General features: G+C 40.4%; 2 protein-coding genes across 9 annotated transcripts in view; both read right to left on the reverse strand.

Annotated features, from left to right (window-relative positions):
* Nucleotides 1–12,188, reverse strand: part of clcn3 (Cl-/H+ antiporter 3) — a 41,225-nt gene extending 29,037 nt beyond the window's left edge. For 2 of the 6 annotated variants that reach the window (XM_085137355.1, XM_085137366.1), the window contains exons 1-2: nt 11,952–12,184; nt 13–194 (exon numbers count right to left, since the gene is read on the reverse strand). In XM_085137355.1, the coding sequence (XP_084993481.1) occupies nt 13–175 (163 nt within the window). In that variant the 5' untranslated portion in view covers nt 176–194; nt 11,952–12,184. The other 4 variants (XM_085137324.1, XM_085137346.1, XM_085137332.1 and 1 more) reach the window with 4 other exon arrangements.
* A 988-nt stretch (nt 12,189–13,176) lies between these two features.
* nit1 (nitrilase 1) lies at nt 13,177–16,379 on the reverse strand. 3 transcript variants are annotated; one of them, XR_014870132.1, is made up of 7 exons: nt 16,024–16,376; nt 15,476–15,709; nt 15,171–15,274; nt 14,931–15,067; nt 14,307–14,432; nt 13,880–14,214; nt 13,177–13,524 (listed from the first exon to the last, which is right to left on the reverse strand). XR_014870132.1 is itself a non-coding variant. In XM_085137478.1 (6 exons), the coding sequence occupies exons 2-6, from the start codon at nt 15,706–15,708 to the stop codon at nt 13,948–13,950; spliced, it is 867 nt and encodes a 288-aa protein (XP_084993604.1). In that variant the 5' UTR covers nt 15,709–15,743; nt 16,024–16,379; the 3' UTR covers nt 13,178–13,947. The 3 variants fall into 3 exon arrangements, 2 of the variants coding, with proteins under 2 accessions (XP_084993604.1, XP_084993592.1); XM_085137478.1 differs by having other exon boundaries at nt 13,178–14,214; nt 15,476–15,743; nt 16,024–16,379; XM_085137466.1 differs by having other exon boundaries at nt 13,180–14,214; nt 16,024–16,375.
* Nucleotides 16,380–22,853: the final 6,474 nt, after the last annotated feature.

Raw genomic sequence — 22,853 nt, forward strand, 5'->3', positions numbered from 1 at the left:
CGTACTCCCTACCTGGGGAGGCAGCGTCCCCATCCAGCAGGTTGTCGTCCTCGGTCGTGTGGAAGTCCATGATGACGCCGGCTCCATCCAACAGCTCCTCGTCGCTGCTGGCGCTGGCGATGCTGTTGTAGCTGTTCCTGCAGTAACCTCTGTGGTACAGCTGCTCCGACTCCATTTAGCAACGCGCCGGGACCCTGGGTGATAAGGAGGGGAGTGGAGGAGTTATACATATTGTGCTTGATTAAAGAGTCTACATGGTGAAGTGAGGCTATGAGGGGCACAGGTGAGCAGGGTGGTATGTTAGCAGGTAAATAGCAACGATAGACGGGCACAACAAACACATCGGAATCAAATACAGCAATGCTTTGATGGTTGATACATTCACCGAATGGTCTGTAGACCTGTGTGACTGGGGCTCGCAACTGGTCGAAGAATACCCATCATTACTTCATGACCAGTGGATGCCAAATGGTTGCAGACTGGTCTCTAGTCCAGTGTGAATGCAGACTTATTCACATGATCCTATACTGTCACACATCCAGACACGTCATGGGTCTGCAAGTACACTTTATCCCACCCCAAACAGAAAATTTCACCCTCTCTCTTTTTCATGCATCACACATACTTTTTTTTTTATCTCCATCTGTATTAACTGAATAATATAAAAACAGATAACAAGATATTACACCATTTAATTTGTTGGCGTTTTGCAGAGCGTAGCTTTGATATAATAAAACTCCAACGTGATAAACCATCTGCAGCCATTAATTTATTTCTGCAGACGAGAGGGATGAGACATCCATTCAGCTGAAAGATGAATGCAGGCTGACAGCGGGTAATGAGAAGAGAAAAATGCACGATGATGAAGATGATGATCAGCTCGTGACCCAAAGTGAACCCTTCATGGCAATGACGTGGCACAGCAACAAATCAGACCTGAGGCGCAGTGAGCAGAAGAAACCTCCAGCTTCTAACTGCAGAGATCAGTCTATCAATAAATCCCAGTGTTGGGGTTATTTTTCAGACTTAAATGGGTAATTTAACCACAAAAAAACCCAAAAACAACCTAACAACCCTATATTATTACTTCTTCTTAAAGCTTCTTCTAAAGTCTTTTTTCCCACATGTGTAAAAGCTTTATTTTTATGTACAGTTTATATGCCCAATGTTTGAATTGTGTTTGGCATATGAATAAAAGACATTTCTTTATTTTTGTTTTTTAGCCTACTTGTTCTCTTCAGACAACACTTAAAATTTTAAATCTTAAATATTTGATACACCAAGATGGCGCCGAGTATGGCAGCTTCGTCGCGAGCTCCCCCAAGCAACAGCTACACTCTTATATTGTACATTTATTACTCTCAGATTTAGCCATTCTTATATTTTGCTTGTTTTATGTTATTGTATTTTTGCACAACTCTGTTGCTTGTGAAGCTTGCACACAAGAATTTCACTCACATGTACTGTACCAGTGTACCTGCACATGTGACGTGACAATAAAAGTGATTTGGTGATTTATTTGGCAAAGATGATGCACCAAACCGAAAGCCCTTCCACCCGCAGCTCAGCCAAGTGAAGGTTATTTATAGACTGAGGGATTAAAATGACACATGGGTATCCTCTCCACAATGAGAGCACGATTATGATAATATTCCTGCTGGGGGAAAAATTACAGAGCCTGTTCAATGCCACTGCACCCCACCTGCTCTTACATCTCGCCCCCTTGTGGAAAAGTTGGAAACTACACCTCAATACGTAACCACAAACGTGACTCAGGACCAAACCAAAAGTGATCCTGACCAGGCCCCAAACACGATGACAGTGCAGCGGGTGCTGAAGATTAAAGGTGACCTTTGGCTATTAATAGAAATATGTACCTCGAAACATGATGAGCCACGCTGTAATTGGGAAAGATGGAATATCAGCAGCCTGGTGCTGAATAATGGAGGGTCTTTATTAATCAAGGATGCACAGGTGGCTCTATATTTATCCAATACACTTGTGAAAGGAGACCTGAGCTTAAAACAGACATTAGCTCTCTATATTTATATTCTACAGGAGCTAAACTTCCTACTCAGTCTGTGTTGTTAACTTTTTATTGAGAAAAAAAAAAGAAAAAAGAAAAAAAAAGAGCAAGACAGAAAAGTAGCGTAGAGCTGAAACCTTCTGACCACTGCTGATTTCTGTGTGTGTGTGTGTTTTCCTGCTTGGATAACACTGACTGAATTATGGCCAGAAGTAAAACATGCTTAGTCAGCCCTGTAGTTCCTACGTTGCTTCACGCTAAAGTCGTTCATTTCCTGACGGGTGTTTCTCCACACAGTGCTTTTCTTCATATTACTTCCTGAAACCAGTTAAATTTAGACTTCAAGGTGCACAAAACACTGTTTTAAGATAAAAACAGCGGGCAAGGCACCGCTATTGTTCATCTATCTTCTCCTTGTCAGATTATATCTGCATAAATTTTGAGGGTTTTCCCCCGCTTTGTTGCTTTTTCAGGATTATAAGGAAGTATTTTTTTTCTTCATTAAGTATTGGGATACTGGAACTCACTGTGGAACTCTACATTGACTTTTAAAATAACCATATGTCCATCAGTGATACAGATTCTGTCATTGGATCCAGATTGAATATAATAGTATAAAAGTAGACAGGGAAAAAGGGAATAGCGGGAGATCTAGCTTTCCACTGCAGGCCAGAGTCAAACTGGGCCTGTCACAATTAAGTGGCATCGTCCTTAAATTCGCCCCAAAAATGAAGCGCATCTTAACCTCTGCACACTGCACTGCTGAAAGTCTTTGTGTATGAGTCACAGCATGTTTTGAGGTTGTGTTACCAATGAAGTGAATTGTGTGGTTCACAGAAAGACACACACAACGGCTTTTTGAAAGAATAAATATAGATCAAATAAGTAACCTGGCTTTGTGACATATAAACAACAGAGAAAAAATTAGCTGCCTCTGCAGTGAGCCTCTCATCAAGTAATCTCTCTCCTGTCTTGCTAGCCTTCATTCATCAGCACCATATGAGGTACTTCTCCACACCCTGTAGCGGTGGTTGCATTGAATTTTTTGTCACATTTGGCAACTGCTTCGATGTAACTGAGGATACGTCGTTGTGCGTCCACATTGAAACGGCCCAAAATGCTTACGTTTCAGTCCTGCGCATGCGCACAAGTGAGTGAGAATTAAAGAATTTGAAGAAAAGCTATCTAGAGCGCGTACAAACTGATATTAATCTTTTTAGGGCTGTCAAAATTGAGAGCAATCAAAACAACTGCTGTATAATGCCCTCCGCTATCTTTGTTTAATTGGTCAAATGACTGCATCACATGACTAAAATGTGTCATCGTTTTAGAAAGTCTGTGTTTTCGAGTGTCCACACTGCGACGGGGCAGCTCGCTGCGTTTTTCCTTGGGGAAAATGCCGTCTCAGTGTGGACGGGGGGGCAAAACGGAGAGAAAACGAGAGAAACGTGTGGACATAGCCTGTGATGATCAACTGGTCACCCAGAGGTGGAACATGCGACACGTGGCAACCTGTTTCCAACAATCGTGGTCCGCCTCAGATTGACTTCAATCATTCTCAGACAGATTGGTGAAGGCTTGCAGGGTGAGGTTTCTGGTTTCAGGGTTTCTGCCTATGGCATTTGGCAGTTGAATCACTATCTGGCAGCACCTACCTCACAATTTGTGGAGGAATCTGTGAATTTCTTTAATGTCATTTTCTCCATATGTACAGCAGACGGCAACAGATCTGCAATTTTCAATTATTACTCATCACAATTAATAATTGTGCACTAATACACAATTTATCATCGTCTATCCCGCTCAGTTTGCATGATAAAATGCAAACTGATCAAAATGTATCAAATAAAAATGCTAAGTCATTAAATATCCCGTTCTTACCCACCCGCAGGAACCACACAAACATGTTTCTCATAACTGACCCCCTCCCTTCAGACGCTGTTCTGTAGTGAAAACCTCTCACCTCCAACAAACAAACGCTGACACTTGTTATGACAGCACACGACAGCCTTCTGCAAAGGCCAACGGTGGAGCTACAGAGCACTAATCCTCACTGGAACCAACTCCACAATGTGAGGAAAAAAGAAAAGACAAACTTTCCCCGAGCCAACAATCACACTCATTCACTGTGAGACGGGATTTCCCTTTGAGCTTTATCAAATCAGTACGGTCAGGAAATTCAATTCAGCCTATTTGCAGAAACAACCCTGAGGCAGAGATTGTTTTCTCTTCGCTGTTTGACCTCCAGTTACATAAAAACTGCCAAGATCTTGGATCCATACTCTGCCAATTCTGCCATTTAAATAAAGTGCACATTTAAGCACAGCAGGGGTGCTGACTCACGAAGCATCGCAAGCTAAGACAATAAAATGCACGTATGAGATGAACTACGCTGCTGCGTCTCTTAATGATGGACAGCTTCACTTCTAACCATCATATTTTCTTTTACTCAGCTCTGCTAGTGCCATGTGATAGCTATAATTATGACAGTCTGCAGTGTACTTGTTCAAGTTTCCCCTCTTTCTCTGCAACAGAAATCAAAACGGTAATTACACCAGGGAGACCGGAGGGTGTTGATTATTTAGGAGCTGCAACCGAGCAACTCAGATTGCAGCTCGCCGTTTGAGGGTAAGCTGATAAGTGCGGCATAATCAGCAGCGCAGCAACAAAATGCTGCAGGGTCTGCTGATGTTATACAACTAGTTGAGCAGCGAGGGACCTTATCTTTCTTCAGCCGGTCACTATGGAGGTGTTGCCCAGGCGACTGTTGCTGAGATGTGACTCAGCTTTTTACCCTCCCTCTAACGGCCGGGCTCGTACCTCCTTCACAGAGAGGACTTGACATGCGTATCCATCATAGGCAGCGGGCGGTCGATATATGGATCGTTTTGTAGGGAAACATCCGATGTAGAGCAGCCCCAGCACAGCACGGGGCTTTCACTCATCATAATTTACAGCACTTCAGCAACAAGCGGCCAACTGCTCTGACTGTGTCACTGACACTGATGGCTGAAGGTGTGAAGTCATGCAGGGAAGTCAATTTGAGAAAATAACACACGCATATACAGCCAAACATGCACATATAATAAATGTAAGCAGTTATTAGTTGACTGAAACAGACGAGTATCATTTAATCAATTTATATCATCATTTTTCTGCCACTTTAGCACCAAAGTTACACCCAATAGAAATGATCGTTTCCAAAATGTTTTATAATTATTTAACGAGCAGTCAAAGTAAAATATAATAAGGGTAACACTTATAATAACACTACTACTATCAGTGATAATATATTTGATCAGCTAGGCCGTAGTCAAACGGGGCTATAGACTGGTTGTGACCATCTGGCAACCACCAGCTACAAGTGGAAAAAGCCCCCCCAAAAAGCAAAGTGTATTCTCTCCCCAGTTGGCTAGTGTTGCTAAAAGTTGATAGCAGTGTCTGTGAAGACTGCTAAAGGCCCAGGCACATTGACCTAAAGACCAGTTGCAAAGTGCTGCACTGAAGACCACCTTGTGATTGTGACTGTGTTGGTCAGTGGCAGGTGGCCTGGGTTGCCTGTGGTCTGCAGTGAGGACTCAGGATTGTCTGCAAACACTCAATAGTTGCTCTACAAGCGGTTGAGAACCTGAGATGCAACACAAACTGCTAAATATTTGCCTTCAGAGTAAAAGCTGCACCTATGGAAACATGATGGTTGCTGCAGGAAGGCACATCTTTACTTTGATGGTGAACGTGTCAGCTGGGGAATACTCACTTTTCCCTAGCGACTAGTGGTTGCCAGATAGTCACCAACCCGTCTCTAGGTCTGTGTAACTAGGTTTAACTTAAAGGCACAACGGTTCAAACTACATGTACCTAGTTTATAACATTAAATCTGTACTTACAAAACTATACGAAGTAGACAATGCGTTTGGCAGATGATTATAAAAGTATGATTAATAATAATAAAGTTATTTATCTTATAGTGAGCTATAGACATAATCTGCATATCTATTTAAAATCTAAATTTTCAAATAGACCAGTGAAGACTGAAGCACAGCATTGAGAGTATTTGCAGTGTGATTCAGCAGACAAGGATAAACTAACAATAACCTAAAAATGTAAAAGTTAGACGTTATAAAACAAACAATTGTTACAAAAAAAAACAGTAACAAAAAAGAAGATAGTTGTGAAGTTCGGGTTCTTCTGCCTGCCTGGCTAACAGCAAACACTCAGTTGTGTTTTGTATTAAAGAGGCGGTGCAGAACAGTCAGGAGGTGACTGCAGAGCCAATACTGGGACAATGAAAGGCTTTAACAGTAGAGTTAAACATACTTCCAAAACAAACTGGCAGCCGGTGCAGAGTCCTTAAAATTGGTCTACTATGTTCACTTGTCTTTGCTCTTGCAGGAATTCGTGCTGCTCCATTTTGAACAAATTGAAATCTATTAAGTGGTATTCTGACTGATAACTGTTAAAAGGCCACAGCAGTAATTGAATTGAGAGGAAATAAAAGCATGAATAATAGCTTGACTGCCTCTAAAACTCAGTATTGATCGGGTCCCAGTTTCTCAAACGGTGGGAGCAGAATACGCATTTCTCCAAAGCGAGTTTTGTATCACAAAGAACAAATATGTGATTAAATAACAACAGATTAATACAGGTGCTGATAGCACAAGGACCACAGAGGACTTCAAATTTGTATTCATTTATTTAACCTTTATTTATACAAGTTGTCGTATTGAGATCCAATGTCTCATTTGCAAGAGCGACCTGTTCCAGACAAACATATTAAAATTAACAATAAATTGCTAAATTTGTCTAATGTACACAGTCAAAATAAAATCTGTATGCACATACACATACACATTTCCAGTAACACTGATCAACTGACTGTCAGACTTTTTTTATATTAACACACAGATATATCATTGCCTAATGACTGCATTATAGGTTATTTTTAAGGTGGACAACTAAGTTTCTATATCAAGCTCTGCTTGCAGTGACTGTTATTGTGAACAGAGATGGGCAGTAACGCGTTACTTGTAACGCGTTACTGTAATCCGATTACTTTTTTCAAGTAACGAGTAAAGTAAGGGATTACTATTGCAAAAACGGTAATTAGATTACCGTTACTTTCCCGTAGGAACGCTGCGTTACTGCGTTACTAAAACCGTGATTTTCTTGCGAGAATGTCTCATGTCAGTGACGGAAGCGAGTGCTACGTGTGTGACAACAGCTGTGTGCAGATCAACAATGGATCATATATCGAGTGCGGGAGAGAGTATGAGCGTGCAGCGTTTAAAGCGTGGACGTACTGACCTTATTTTGAGTTTGATTCCGTAAAAAGTGACAAAAACATTAGTGTCCGTTGTGCGTGGGAAGAAAACTTCTTTTTACAGCGAAAAAAACCCCCTAAACTTCCAAGCAAGCACCGAGTAGCTACGACGTAATGGGAAACTCACAGAGAAACTGCTGTATCCTTCCACTGACCGCTGCAGCACACCTGCACCAGGATAACCCTCCGCCTACCCTACTCCTGCTTTACAGGTGAAAATAGAGCAAAAGGACCGCTAGTCTTTGACTTTATTTATTTTCTGCTGTGTTTTACTTGCATCTGAAAGAGTGAGTGTAAACACTATATATATATATATATATATATATATATATATATGTGTGTGTGTGTGTGTGTGTGTGTGTGTGTGTGTGTGTGCGTATGTATGTATGTGCTGGAATGTGCAGAAAATAGGTTTAAATGTTAAACTAATTTCTTCCAGTCAGAGAATGGTGCATATAATTAAAATTTTGCTTCATGCATAAAGTTAAAAGATTAAAACTAACAAAACAAGTTTTAAAAAGAGACTTTTCCATTTGATTACATTTTGTATGATGGATTATGTAGAAAAAGTAGAATTGGGCTGAAAGATCTATCGCTTTATCACCTATTCAGGTTGTAAATCATGTTTTTAAAAAGTAACTAAGTAACTAAGTAACTAAGTAATTAATTACTTTTGAAAATAAGTAATCAGTAAAGTAACGGGATTACTTTTTTGGGGAAGTAATCAGTAATTAATTACTGATTACTTTTTTCAAGTAACTTGACCAACACTGATTGTGAAGTGGTGCTACATAAATAAACCTGAATGGAACTGAACTGCATGTTGTTTACTACACAGCACGTCCACAGTGGCATATTGGTAGCTAGCAGGAGAGTTAATGTAGTGTGGAGGACTCTACCAGTAAAAGGTCAGCAGCTTGAGGGACTGCACTCCAACTACAGACAGTTTTTATTTATAAGTTCACTGAAGTATCAGTAAATCTTTAACTTTAAAATAACTAAATTAATTGTCATCAACAACCGCAGGCCTCACTTTAAAAGAGATTGTATTTTGGTTGCTGAATACACACACACACACACACGGAAGTAACTTGACAGAAAAATATATACTCAGCAGTCAAAAGCACTAATACTACTTCTATTACTGTCAATAACAATGAAAACAAGTCTCACTAAAGACACAGGCTATATTTTTCTTGTAAGGAAGAAGACAAAACTGAGACTTTGCAGGATTCGTAAATGTTCAACCAGTCTCAGGCAGTGTGTGTAATCTGACCTACAACATAGCAAGGAGCAAACCTTACAGACCGGGTCATAAGTGGATAGGAGAGAGAGAAACAGTTGAACGAGCTGCTTTGAGTGCTGATTAACCCAGCAGAGAGCAAATCAGATAAAGAGCATTGCAGCGCCTTTGGTCTGACCTGTCTGTGTCTGCCAGGGTGGAAAAAGTGAAAGCGCCACAGATGCTGATTGTGCTGTGACGGGACTACCGGCTAATCATAAATCACACACACACACACACAGATGGATATACAAGAGTAGGGGAACATCACCATGAAGTTATGCATAATATTAAGAATTTTTTCAATGTCAAGGTCACTTTGTCAACAAGTTAGTGTCAGAGCTACGTGAATAGAATAAAAATGAATATTAATATGAATGTTGATCATGATCAGGCTCATCACTAATCACACAGAATATCTGAGTGTCTGCAGCATCCCAAATTTCACAACATGTGTTTGACATGATTTTTATAGGAGAAATGTTTAGCTGACTTAAAAGAAATCTAAAAGTATTATTACTGATTAGTACATGTTGTAATTCCAGCTTTGTAAAAGTGGGGATTCACTGTTTTTGTGTTTATATTTATTTTGAATTCAGTCTTTTGAAGTGTTGAAAGCTGCTTAAAAACAGTTAAAAAAAATCATTATTAGGTCATTTGTGATGATCATTCATTAAAGTTCAGGAAGTTAAACACAACCAAAAACTGCATGATTTATCAACCATGCAATCCGTGGATTTCATAACTATATGTTCCTGACGAGGAACATTTTTAGTATTTGAAAAATTCAATATTAGATCCACTTAAAAATATTTTTCTACCAATTTTTTTTTACTCATACACCATCAAGCCGGGACCTTTCCGTGTGGAGTTTGTGTTTGCGTGGGTTCTCTCCCTGGATACTCCGGCTTTCTCCTACAGTCCAAAGACACGCAGTTAGTGGGGTTAGGTTAACTGGTGCATCTAAACTGCCCATAGGTGTGAATGTGAGCAGTGATCATTATCAACTAAAACTGTTGACCTGTCCATGGTGTACCCCGCCTTTTGCACTATGGTAGCTGGGACAGGCTCCAGCCTTTCTCCAGTGTGAAATGGTTGTACAGCATTTATCTACATGCATGTTTAATCCATCCATCCTCTTCCACATAGCCTTATTAGAGCCGCCTATCCCAGCTCTCCTAAGGCAGGGTACACCCAGGACAGGTTGCCAGTCTGTCACAGGGCTAACACATAGAGACAGACAACCATTCACACTCACATTCACACCTATGGGCAATTTAGATGCACCAATTAACCTAACCCCACTAACTGCATGTCTTTGGACTGTGGGAGGAAGGCGGGTTGCCTGGAGAGAACCCACGCAGGCACAGAGAGAACATGCAAACTCCACACAGAAAGACACTGGCCCAATGGTGGAATTGAACTCAGGACCTTTTTGCTGTGAGGCAACAGTGCTAAACGCCAGTGCTGCCACCATACATCTTTAATTTCTTTCAAAAAACAAGAAAGAACAAGAAACTGACGCACCCAATTCTTGTTTTTGAATAATTTTACATTTATTTAGAATTTTCTCTAATACACACAGTCAAAAGTATACATACACTCACTTAACTATTAATAAGTAGTGTTTTTCAACATTTTTATCTTGACTTGGCCAAGGTTTAATAACTTGTTGTTAGTGATCATGATCAACTAAAACTGGTCGTTTCTCTTCGTCAGCATTAAAGGGAGTTGTGGTAGCATCATGCTCAGGAGCTGTTTTGCTGCCAGTGGTACTGGTACATTACACAAAGTGGAGGAATAATAATAAAGGAGAACTTCCTCCAAATTCTTCAACTTTACCTCAAATCAGCAGCAAGACAGATAAAACTTGGACACATTTGGGTGTCCAAACCGACAATGATCCCAAACACACTTCAGATCTGGTTTTGGATCGATCAGGCTAACATTAAGCTTCTGGAATGGCCTCCCCAAAGTCCTGACCTCAACCCTATTGAAAATTTGTGGACTGCGCCTAACAGCAGAGTCCATGCTAGCAAACCAACCAATTTAAATGGACTCCTTCTGCCAAGAAGAGTAGCCAATATTCAGAAGCTTGTTGATGACTACAAAAAGCATCGAGATGTGACTTGCTTAGGGACATTTAACCAAATACTAGTGGGAATGTATGCATATATTTCAGCTTTTACATATATATGTAATTTTGAATGGATTTGAGAAAATCGGAAGTAAATTCAAACTTGTGCACCAAGATTTGTTTTTAAACTCATTGCTGTATAATCATTCCAGCCTGGAAAAAGAACAGTTTAAAATCACCATAACATTTCTGCACATGATGAGTGTATTGTAATTCTGACCTGTATGGTTGTGATAAATAACAGCGACCACAATTATGACTTCATGCACATGACAGCATAATAGGTCAACTTCAAATGATCAAGGATACAAAAAAAAAATAAAAAATCAGTTTCCCATCACAGAAAGCCTGAAAACCTTCACTTTTTGAAAGCTGATTATTATTATCATTGTTTTTTTATACCTGAAAAAAAAAATACTCATCAGTTTTCAAATTTATTTTCCACTTTGTAGAAAACACCCTAATTTAATAACATCATACTGAATTATCTGGTGCACGAAAAGAAAACAACACCACTGTAAAGATGCAGTGCTTGACCTGCAGACCAACTTTTTTAAAGTCCCTGACAGTTAGTTAGTAAGTGAGTTATAACTTAAAAATGCTCCTATATATGATATTAAACAAGGAAAAACCAGCTTTCAGCTCCAGAGCTGGACAGGTACAGACGCACTGACGTTTCCTCGGCTCCAATGAAGAAAAACAACCCTGTCAGAGCCAGCATGGCAGAAACAGAATCGCACCGACAGTCCTTTCTCGCACCCACACGAGCTCGGCAGTTAGCCGCGCGTGCACTACTATTACATCTGCATTACAGGGCAAACAGGTCAAGAAAAAAACAACAACAAGACAACAACCCCTGCTAGACTCACCCTGAGCTGCAACCCGAGGGCCTGACTCCAGCAAACTGTTTGCAAAACACAGTGAAACGTGCAGCCAGGCTAACAGTAAATTTCCACTGAAGGGGCATCGACGCGGAGCCAGGCTAGTATCCACAGCTAGCTAACAAACCCGCTAGCACCTGTTCGACAGCGAGGATGAGAAATGAAGCCAAGTTCACTGAATCTGACAGCTACATGGGGACGGGTGGATGGACGGAGAGCTTCGGAGGATGAAACACACATCTCTGTTCTCCAGCACACAGCGGGCTAACCTTCACCTCAGCACACGCAAATGACAGCAAACGTACCTCCCTGATGCCTCAAATCCAGCTCGGACGCAGCAGTTCATCCTTTTCCTGAGCTGAAGCTGGGGTTTAGTTTCCTACGCCGAGGAGCTTGACATTCTCCTCATCCTGGTGGTGTTTTCCTTTTTTCAGTCCCATTCCTGTGTCAGTGACGTTCACTTCCTGTTCCCATCATATTCCAGCAGCAGCAGCGGCGGACAGCGGCTCCCACCCACCGTCTCTGTGATAGTACAACAGCCTGGAAGCAGCCAGCTGATCAATTATTCATCCCACACTGCAACCGAACACACGGAGACGACCGAAGACGCTGCTGCAGAGACGTGTGTTGTTCGACTAACTCATCACGCAAAATTCAACCATTTCAATCAGTTTTTAGTTATGCAATGCAACGGATAAGGCTGTGCACACTGTGAAATGTCGAAATTTGAGGAGTGTGCAGAAACATGGTTGTCCAAACTACTTCCACCAGAAACAGTCATCATTTCTGGCCAGTGGACCACTTGTTTGACAACCCTTTTCCATGGAAAGAAGTGAAGTTTCAATGACCTTTGACCATAAAAATCTAACCAGCTCATTTTTCAGTCTGAGTGAACTTTGTCCCAGATGTGAAGGAATTCCCGAGGCCTTCAAAAGAGCAAATCATGACACTGGGATGGGCGGACACACTATAATCGGACATAGTTAATGGAAAAAGTGGCAATTAAATCCACAAATAAAGCCTTAAATTAAGCTTGTTGACTAAAATTAAAATAAAACACAACTTTAAAGTAAAGTTGTGTTTTGTCTCTTACCCACTTGACTCCAGGTAAGAGACAGATTGGGATTGTTGTCTCTGTCCTCTTTCTGTCAGTCTGTCTGGTTAAAGCCCCACTCACACTGGCCTAGGAGAATGGCTGGCAAACACCGATCACACCGATCCCTGGAGAAAAATATGTATTCCCTAACAGCAGCCATGTATATGATGAAAATAGGAATTTCAAGCTTTTAGAGGTTGCTGGAAGTTGCAACGATTTTCAGCTGTCAACTGTTCTTCAATAAAATTCTGGGCTTCAATTAAGAAAAAAACAAACTACATTCATGGTTTAGTCATGTTTTCAAAACCAAAAATTTCTGAGAATAAAAGGTAAGGCAAGAATATTACCCAAATATGAAGCAAATATTTGTGGATACACACAGACCTGAAAACATGCTTTGGTTTTTGTTTTTTCCAATTTAAAAAAAACTACACCAACAAGCATTAAACCTTAGTGCATGACTGCTCGTATTAATATTCATATTTAGAGCTGTTATACATATTTAACTGTATGCATACGTTTCTTGCTGGAAGTGGGATTTTGACCCATCAGACAGAAACAAGTCATCACTGAAGAAAAGCAAAGACTCGTTTTTTTTATTAGTGAACACAAGAAAACAAACAGAGTCGTGTTTTTAGATAATTCACATTTTAATAAATTAACTGTGAAAGACAATTCAGTTTTAACCCCGCTGTTTCTCATCACATCTTTCACAATATCTTCTCTTACTCCAAGATTTTGCTTTCCTCCCTTCCTGTGCTCTTACTGGCCAACAGCACCACCTATTGATGAGAAGGAGTAATGTCACTTACAGACTCGTGGGATGATTTTAGAATTATTTTCTTTATCGGAAGAGCTAAAAGGCTGTGAGTGAGCTTTAATAACTGGAAATAAGATGACCTACTACACTGATGACTCAGAGTTTAAATCAATAAATCTCAGATTTCTCCATCATGAGCAGAGAAAACTAATTTGAACTTCCTCAATTTCTGTCAACTACTGATGTAAAAACACTGACGGTTTCTTTCCACACAGGAAAGAAAAATTTCCACCACCTCGGTTTGTTGATTCTGAGCTCACAATAATGTCTTTTTTGATCTTCTATTAATGCTTGAAGTCTGAAGTGAAAAAAGACACCTTATTCTGCCGGCTGTTACAGACATCCTGATTTGTGGATCCATCATTAAACAGCTCTCACGTTCCTCTCAGGTTTGAGGCAGGCTGTGGTAGAAGGCATCGTCTCTGCGGTGCTGCTGGACCGGCATGTTCCTCCGTGTGCTTCTAACCTTCCCCAGGTCCACCTCCACAAGCACCAAGCCTGGCTTCTCCTCCCCGCAGTCACCCAGCACCTCGCCCCAGGGGTCCACAGCTAGGGCGTGTCCGTATGACGAGCGCTTCTCATGGTGGCGTCCAACTTGTGCCGCTGCCAGGACGAAGCACTGGGTCTCAATTGCCCGGGCACGTAGTAACACCTGAGTGTGAATGCATTTAAAGGGACATTTTTATGGACACTGTTGGTTTATATCTCACAGCAATCCAGCTGTCCTATAATGAGCCAGCGCACCTCCCAGTGAGCAGCTCCTGTGGCTACAGTAAAGGCTGATGGGTATGTCAGGATCTCAGCCCCGTGTCTCTGCAGGGCGACCGACAACCCAGGAAATCTTAGATCGTAGCAGATGCCCAAGCCCACCTGGATTAAGCACAGGGTCAGTAGAAACACAGTGCACGTGCCCACCTTAATGTTACTGCACTTAATCAGTGCTTTGGTGTTTCAAACACTGCAAATAATCATCTTTGAAGCAGTCCAAACAAGACCTTGTAGGATAAATAACCCTGACTTACTTTTGGTGGATATTTAACATCAAATGTAAAGAGAAACTTCAAGTTTCTGTGAAACCAGCGTCAAAACTGTAGTAAATATTCTTATTTCATTTACCTTTTTTCTCAGTTGTCATCTTTCCCTCATTTCCTCTCTGAGTTTCTTTTATCTTAACTGAACTCACCTGGCACACATGTAAGGACTGTAAAATAAATCCAACTGCAGAATCACTGCTTTTTTTGCATTCTGACTGGATTCCCATGATTATAGCAACCTTAGCTTACATTTGAACCCCTAAATAACTAAATGTTTAATCTAATAAGAGGAATTAAAATTAATTTGCATGTTTAAAATCCCTTAAAGTGACACCTTTCCGATTGGAGTCTGGACTGGGGCCACGAGGGAGGGTCCAGGAATGGTGAAAGCGCTTTCTTTGAGGGACACGCCTTTTTCTGGCAGCTCCACATCGAACAAGTGGGACTTCCTGTAGACTGAAACGATGTCACCTGTGGAGGAAACGACAGCGTGTCAGCGTGAATGAACTAGATTTATTTTAAAGGGGTTTTAAACAGGGACAGGAAGGGAGGGAGGGCAGACAGCGGAAAGCACCTCTATCGTTAATTATGACGTGACTGTTGTAGATCCGTCGGTCAGCCTCCCAGTCGTGTCCCCTCTCATGAAATCCTCCAAGAGACAACCACAACTCCAACTTCCTGAAAGAAACAGCGATTTAAATACTTATCCACACGTTTCCAGCTGACTCCAGTTCATGCACACTATGAAACCAAGAGCACATTTTGCCTTAACAAGCTGATTTTACTAACATTGCATTTAAGCAGTTAGTGAGAACTTAATCCCTCCAGTGGGTTTCATTGTTGGCGCTGGATAAAAGAGCCTGAAGGCTGTGTGTTTACCTGCCCAGCTGAGTGTATCTTGAGATCGTGTCTCCTGCCAGGCTCTCTGACAGCGCCAGCGTCTCCTCTCTGCTGGATCCAATGTAGTCAAAGCCCTCAGGCAGGAAGACCATGCTGGCCCCTCGCTGCTTGGCTTCCTCCACCAGCTGTTTGCAGGCAGAGAAGTTGGCCTCTTTGTTAGGGGTGGCTGTCACCTGACAGACAGCGGCCAGCGGGTGAAGTGAGCCAGACATGCTGCGCAGAGAAGAGGTTGTTTTTCAGCTGTAGGCTGAAGAAAACGTTCAGGTCAACCACCACCACAGCTGATCATTAACTACTGCTCTTACTACTCTGTTATACAGTTACTGACTGCAGCTCACTGCACTCACTGTGGCTTTCAAGGACAGGTAGACATCTGTAAAACAAAACCTACAAATAAATCAGTATTAGAACCAACTCTTCAAGTTGTTATGCTCTTATTTGCTGACATAACCCAAAATTTGCAACTTCATGACACTTTGCTTAGCTCACAGCTGTAAAAATAATCAACAACAACAGCAACAACATACCTGTTTTGCAGCCTGGTGTTGTGTCTCAAAGCTGGGAACGAGACCAGAAACTTTGCAGATGATCCCAAAACGCACCTGAGCGTCAACATCGGCCCCAGACACTGTCACCTTCCCTGATTGGGCGATTTTAGTATCAAAAATAAACATTTAGTTCAGTCTCCTGCTCTGTCCTCTTCAACAGGAAGAGTTAAGGTTCATTCTTCTTCTCCTGTGAGCGCCGGAATAAAGCCCACCAGCTCCACCTAGTGGAGAGTCGTCGTATTGGCCTGTGACTAACAGAATGCTAAAGAAGCGCTCTGAGAGCGCAAATCTCCACCCCGGCAGCTCACTATCTGAACAGTATGTACTTTTCAGGTTTACTTTTTTCTCTTTAGAGGTATTTTAGGAAGTTTGTAGTGCAGTAAAAACAACAAATCTTTGGGTAAACTTGAAAGAAAGGCAGATGTGAAATGTAAAAGTGAGATCAGAGGTCAAATATGATATGATATTTGATGGAAAATATAATGTGAAAAACTGTTGCAGTTTCCACATTTTTAACTCTACAGACATCGTTTTACCCTCACAATGTAGGACCATTGTTGTCTTTCAAACGATGCAAACTTTTTGAACTGTGAGGATCCAAGTAGAAGATGCACCTTGTAACTGAAGCATAGAGCATAAAAAATACATTGTATTTTCAGTGAGGATTTTGTCTCAACAGCAGGGAAAACCCTACTATTTAAACTGCTTATGCGATCACATTTTTGACATCAGGAACATAAAAAACACACTGTTGTGTAGGAAGTCCTCAGCATCCTCCTTGATTTAGAAACTTTTTTTCAACAGGTGCACCAGGCAGATATGACTGGGATTTGTCACAAAGTAACAGTATGTCAGTATTTAATGCAGTCACACTGAAAGCTGTTGGCAGTTATTTTCAGATGGTAAATTTAAATATATGGGAATGATGGGTCATTCTGATTGGCACATAAACTTCAGGCTTGTTTTTAATTGGTGGATTGTTCTTCAGCAGACAGGTGGTTCATATCTGGGCAGTTACAGTCAGTTTTAGAATCTGTGGTGGACATAATTATATATACAATTATACATAATTCCAGTCTTAAAGTGATATACAGTAAGGTCTGTGAGCTTTCAATATTCATTCAGAATTTTTCTCAGTCTAAATATAGTTTTTCAATTAGACAGCTTTTTCTAATGTACAATTTAAGGATATTTACCTGCTTTTCTTTAAAACTTTAAAACTTCTTCTTCTACATGAACTTCAGCTTTCACCAGTTCTGCACTTTAGCCTCCAGGTGAATGAGTCTGTGTGTTTCTGCTGATTAAGTTAAGATTTAGTAAAAACAACTTTTTAGCATTCACACCACATTTTCTTCAGGAAATGCATTCTCTAGTTTTATTTCTTTTCTTTTTTTTGGTGTATATTTATTGTTGTTTAGTGACTTTTATATATAGTGTCTATATTATATGACTTGTACAGCACTCTGGTCAGCTGAGTTTGTTTAAAATATGCTATAAGAATAAACTTCGACTTGACCTGACATATTGCTGCTGTTATGCTTCATGACAGTCTACAAAATGATAAGTCAGTGGACTTCAAACACATTGTTGTTTGTGAGAAAACTTAGCCCCCTATAAGTACTGCTTTGGTCTGTCTGAAAAGTCACAGTCTAGAGAGAAATGAAGAACAGAGCAAGGAAGATACTGACAGAGGGTCAGGAGGAACACTTAGATCTGCTGTTTTGTTTGTGGGCCAGGGAGCAATTTTAATCAGCAGGCTGATCATTTATACTTGTCTGGCAGCATTTACTGGTTTGTGAAAACTGTGCCAACCAATAATTGCGAAAACTTTTTCAATGGTCAGGGGAAAGATTTGAGGTCTGATGTTCAGAATGTTTTCAAGGATTTTTTCTTACCTTTTCCTGGTCATAGGAGCAGTTTTTGCTGCCTTTTGTGGAATCGACTAGGCATTACATTTAAAGTTGCAATTTCAATGGTGCCAGACATGGCTCTAGGTGCAGCATATACATTATTTGAAACAATACGAAGATTTGCACACATTAACACGAGGATAAATGAAAACTGCGACATATTAGTCTGCATGGTCTATTTGGCAGGGCCAATGAGAAATCTGGTGGCTATTAGATGTCAGACCACTTCCATGTGCTTGTCAGAAATGTTTCACCTGCATTTTATGAAGCTCAAAGAACAAATTCAATTGTTTGGCCCTACACCCAAGTGAAACTTCTAAAGCCACTAAATGCAGAAATAGAGGTAGAAAGTGCACAGATGACAAACTCATTATGGGCTCATATTCTACAGCCTTCAGTAAGATCGGAGGCTTTAAATATAAGGTTCACCAAGTTTACCAGCCAGAACCAGAACAAAGTCGCTGTTAAACTCTGGGGTTAAAACAACATTTGCTATGGTGACTTTTTCCACCAACATATTTTCATGCAAATGGAACTTTATTCAGGCCTGCCACTACTTTAGAAATCAGAAGAGACTGAATTGAAATTCTGTCTTAGTTGGCTACAACAATTTTAATTCGGAGCCAAATATCTTTAATTGCTTTGCTATAAACATCTGATTTGGGGTATAATAATGTTAATTGGACTCTTACCATGTTAATAAGGCAACAAAAAACAACAGTTAGAAACCGTTAACATCAAAAGCAGATGAACATAACTGGTCAAAGCAGATGGCCACCCCTCCCTGAGCCTGATTCTAATGAGGCTTCTTCCTGTTAAAACTGAGTTTTTCCTCCCCACTGTTGCTAAGTGCTTGCTCATAGGGGGTCATTAGATTGTTGGAGTTCTCTCTAATACCGCAGGGTCTTTACCTTACAGTTTCAAGACACTTGAGGTTACTACTGTTGTGATGTGAAGCAATATAAATACATTTGAAAAAAACTGAATTGAATTAAATCACAAAATCTTTTAAAAAACAGTGTTTGTCATCTGATTCTGGGGGAGTGGAAAACTGCCTCCCCTCCCTGCTTCAAGAGGTGGCTCAAGGAGATGGTCTCCTGTTTATACCTGGAAGAAATTCGGTTCTCTACGTCTGATTCCATGGAGAAGTTCAGGAAGATATGGGGGCCCTTTATAGACCACATTAAGAAGGACAGTTCACGCCCTGGGTCTTGACCACGTTGTTTTAACTGCTTTCATTCTGAGCTGTTGCCCATATCTGTTATTGCATAATTGTTATTGGCTCCTCCTAGCGATCTTTGGATTTGATCTTGTGGATTGGACTCACTGGATTGTGAGTTGTTTGACATGTTTACCAGTTGCTTTTTTCTTCTTCTCTGCTGTTCTTAATAAGTGCTGGCCGTGTACCCTGTTGTGGGGTTTGTTGCTCTATTTTTTGTTTGTTTGTTCCTGTGTTTTGTTTTTGATTTTTTTTGTTGTTGTTATTGTCTTTATTGTCTGTGTTCCTCTGTCCCGCTGTTTGTGAATGTGTAAAAATTTTGAAACTTGCATAAATAAATACATAAAAAAACAAAAAAAAAAAAACAAAAAACAAACAGTGTTTGTCTGTATAGTAAAATTGGTCAAAAGTCAGGTTAAAGGTCAGCTTCTGTTGTTTAAATGTGCTATAGACTATCTCTTTAAGAAAATGAACAGAATTAACACAAGGAGCCCAAGTGTGTCAGAGCTGCCTTGCACCTCTACCGTTAAATCCAATGTTAACCTTTCTCGTCTATCGAGCAAAAGGAGTAACTTGGTCAGGTTTAATATTATTGACACAAAAAAAATGCCCCACATGTAGACATTAGTAACATCTATTTGTGCTCTTATCAGTACAAGTGGGTCAATGTGTGTTATAGTTTTTACATGGCAGGGTCTTATTTTAGGGTTCCTCAGCAGAGATTTCTCTACATCTCTTAGCCTCACTCTCCTAGCTACACCCCCACATCTGAATAACACACCATTTTGATACTATGTTATAGCTGTGTAACAGAAAAATCAAAAAAATGGTGCCTCAACTGAAAAAGTGGAACATAAAATAAGTAAATGAAGATTATCTCATGCAATACCAGTCAATGATTTTATCTACCAATAAAATAACTGATACAGCTTTTGTGGCTGAACTTGAAAACCCACAACCTTTAATGCTAGTTTTATCTCATAATTGAATGTTTCTTGTCACTGAAAACTACTTTATGAGCCAATATATACTTATCAGCAAGCATAGCAGCCTTCTGTAAGGGTAATATTTCTATATTTAAAAAGATACACATCTTAACATTTCATAGTTGCATACGTTCTGCCTTTTATAAATTACACTGGATTATACAGTTTTGTAAACTGCCCTAGAACTCCCTCTAGTGGCTGCTATATAATATTGTTTTAAATACTTTGGGAAAAGAAAAAATAGAGGTGAAAGGGGTGGTTAAGTAAGAGTGAAAGTAACAGTATGAAAGGAGTGGTGTAAATCCCCACAGCACACTGCATCGAGGATTGAAAGAAGTAACACGACAACAATTTTACTACCAATTGAACAGAAGCAAGGAAAATATTGGAGGACAGTATTGGATTGACAGCTCTCTCCTGTAACTGTAGGTTGTTTTATGCTGTTCTTTACTCGGTAGCATTTTTGTTATGTGTATGATAATCAAAACAGAAAGTAACTATTAGATCCACAAAACTACATCGGTCTAGTCTTTAACATGCCTTTTTCAGCAGCAGCTAGCAGAAATTTCCTGAGTCTGTAGGTTGGAAACCAGTGAAGAAATATAGAGGCAGCCCGTTCAAACACCACGATAGCTAAATCTGCCACAAGCAAAATCGAGAAGGGCATTTAAATTTTTCTTGGCTGTTCAGTCTAATTACTTGCTATTAAAGGCCTTAAAGAAAATTAATGGTCGAACATAATGTATAACATATTATTTTCCTCTCACGATTGAGCAGAGTGACAGTGTTCACTGTCTGCTCCAGTCAAGGGCCTGTCTGCCCACATTGAGCTCTGCTGTCAAATGCACAAAGAATGTGCTACAACCGGTCTGTGGGCTCATCTTGCCTGTGTTGTTGCTAGTCTGTGAGCAAGCCAAGAAGGAGAGAGAAATTATTCGAGTGGAAGGCTAGCCGAGTATTTAAAAACAATGATAAGTCACTGCTGTCAGTGTTTGTGCTTGTTATGCTTTATTTTCTTTATCTTTGAACTTCTTTCACGGCTCTGCAGTTCCCAGTGAACTTCTCTATCCCTCTCTGTTCCTGTGTGGCCCACTCATCAACTAATCATCATTTGGCAGTTGCATACATCAACCGCTTCCAATTAGGGCCCTTTCACATTCTCAGCACTGAAGAAAATGGCCCAATCTGTGTGTGTGTGTGTGTGTGTCTGTCTGTCTGCAGATTGAAGTATTTAGCTATATGAATGACAGTAAGCAAAGTAAGCATATCAAAAAAGAATTACAATTCAAACATGTTTATGAACAAATACAGAAACATATAGAGGGGGAAAAAGCAGAAAAAACCCAAAACAACAAACACTGCAAGAGTGATGGTAACATTAAACACACACCCCAAAAGTAATGACTAAAACTAGAACTACTGGTGACAAGTGGGCGGAGAATAGTTGTGTAAGTCTTTGCCTTTAATTAAACTGGCTCTAACCTGTAACAACATGTGTATTCTTTCGGACCTGGGTGTGTATTCCTACATGTGTCAGTAAATTAATTCTGTTGAATTATGAGTGAGTGAGCAAGATCAAATCTAGTAAGGTACATCTAGCCTAATATTTATTAAAAAGCACTAACAACACTTCACAAAATTAAAGAGACTATCAAAAATACAAAAATTACCACTGCGTACAGTACTCAATTAGGTGTCTGTAGTCACTGTAGTTTATGGTGAGAGTAATTTAGTAAGATTCACAAAGGCACTGCCACCAATGAAATATGTTTGCTTTTTGTTTTTTGTTTTCTTTTCAAGTTTTTTCTATATCAAGCCACAGTTTCTTTTGTCTCTCTCTGTCCTCAGCAGATAGGACCTCTGCCAGCTTTAATGTTGTCTTTCAGGAAGGACAAGATTTTTGAAAACTGCCAAACTGCATCACATTAGACCGTGAAGTGAATTACAGAGTAACGCCTCTCGAAAGGGTTAGTCAATCTCAGCTGACTGCAGGTTTCCCCAACCTTGACTGAACAAACAATGACTGAAACCAGCCCACTGAAGAACAATGGGCTGTGTGGTCAGTTCCTTGATCATTAATATGCAAATTGTCATGATGATTGATCAACAACCACTGTTCAAAGCCCCTTGCTCATTGATCAAAGACCATTGCTCAATGGCCATGAGTACTATTCACAGGGAGTTGGGGAATGGCTGCAATCACAGCATTGTAAGATGGTGAAAAATGTACCCTTATGCCCCTCCTCGATTCTGAGTCCTGGCCTGATAAGTTAGCTCTCCTGTGTTGTTCCAGCCACTTTGCCAGAGTTGGTTTGGTTTCCCTGATGTATAAATCCTGGCAATCCTCCTGGCACTTAACAGTGTACACTATATTATTCTGTTTGTGTCGGGGGACTCGATCCTTGGGGCGCTACAGAGACGCGTTTTTTAGAAAAGCTGCATCTTAACTGTTCCAATACTCCTGACACATAAGGGGTCACTAAAGGTTTTCACAGAGACAGCAGTTGTTCTTCTTCTCTCCTGGTGATCTAAGAGAAATGTTTCTCCCACTGAAAACGCTATGTCCAGATGAACAGAATAAAGTTTTTGGTTTGTCCTGGATAGGGATGGGTATTGATAAGATTTTCACGATTCCGATTCCATTTTCGATTCTGTTTAACGATTCGATTCTTTATCGATTCTCTTATCGATTCT

Source organism: Neolamprologus multifasciatus, chromosome 3 (genome assembly GCF_963576455.1).
Source record: "Neolamprologus multifasciatus chromosome 3, fNeoMul1.2, whole genome shotgun sequence".
Classification (NCBI taxonomy): Eukaryota; Metazoa; Chordata; class Actinopteri; order Cichliformes; family Cichlidae; genus Neolamprologus; species Neolamprologus multifasciatus.

Bases quoted from the DNA above. Each gene is read 5' to 3' on its own strand.
- nit1 (XM_085137466.1), bottom strand. From the start codon at position 16,112: ATGTTGACGCTCAGGTGCGTTTTGGGATCATCTGCAAAGTTTCTGGTC. The intron at 15,068-15,170 runs GTGCTTTCCGCT...TTTCCTCCACAG, and splicing joins CGTCATAATTAACGATAGAG to GTGACATCGTTTCAGTCTAC. The intron at 14,215-14,306 runs GTGCGCTGGCTC...ATTCACACTCAG, and splicing joins CAGGAGCTGCTCACTGGGAG to GTGTTACTACGTGCCCGGGC.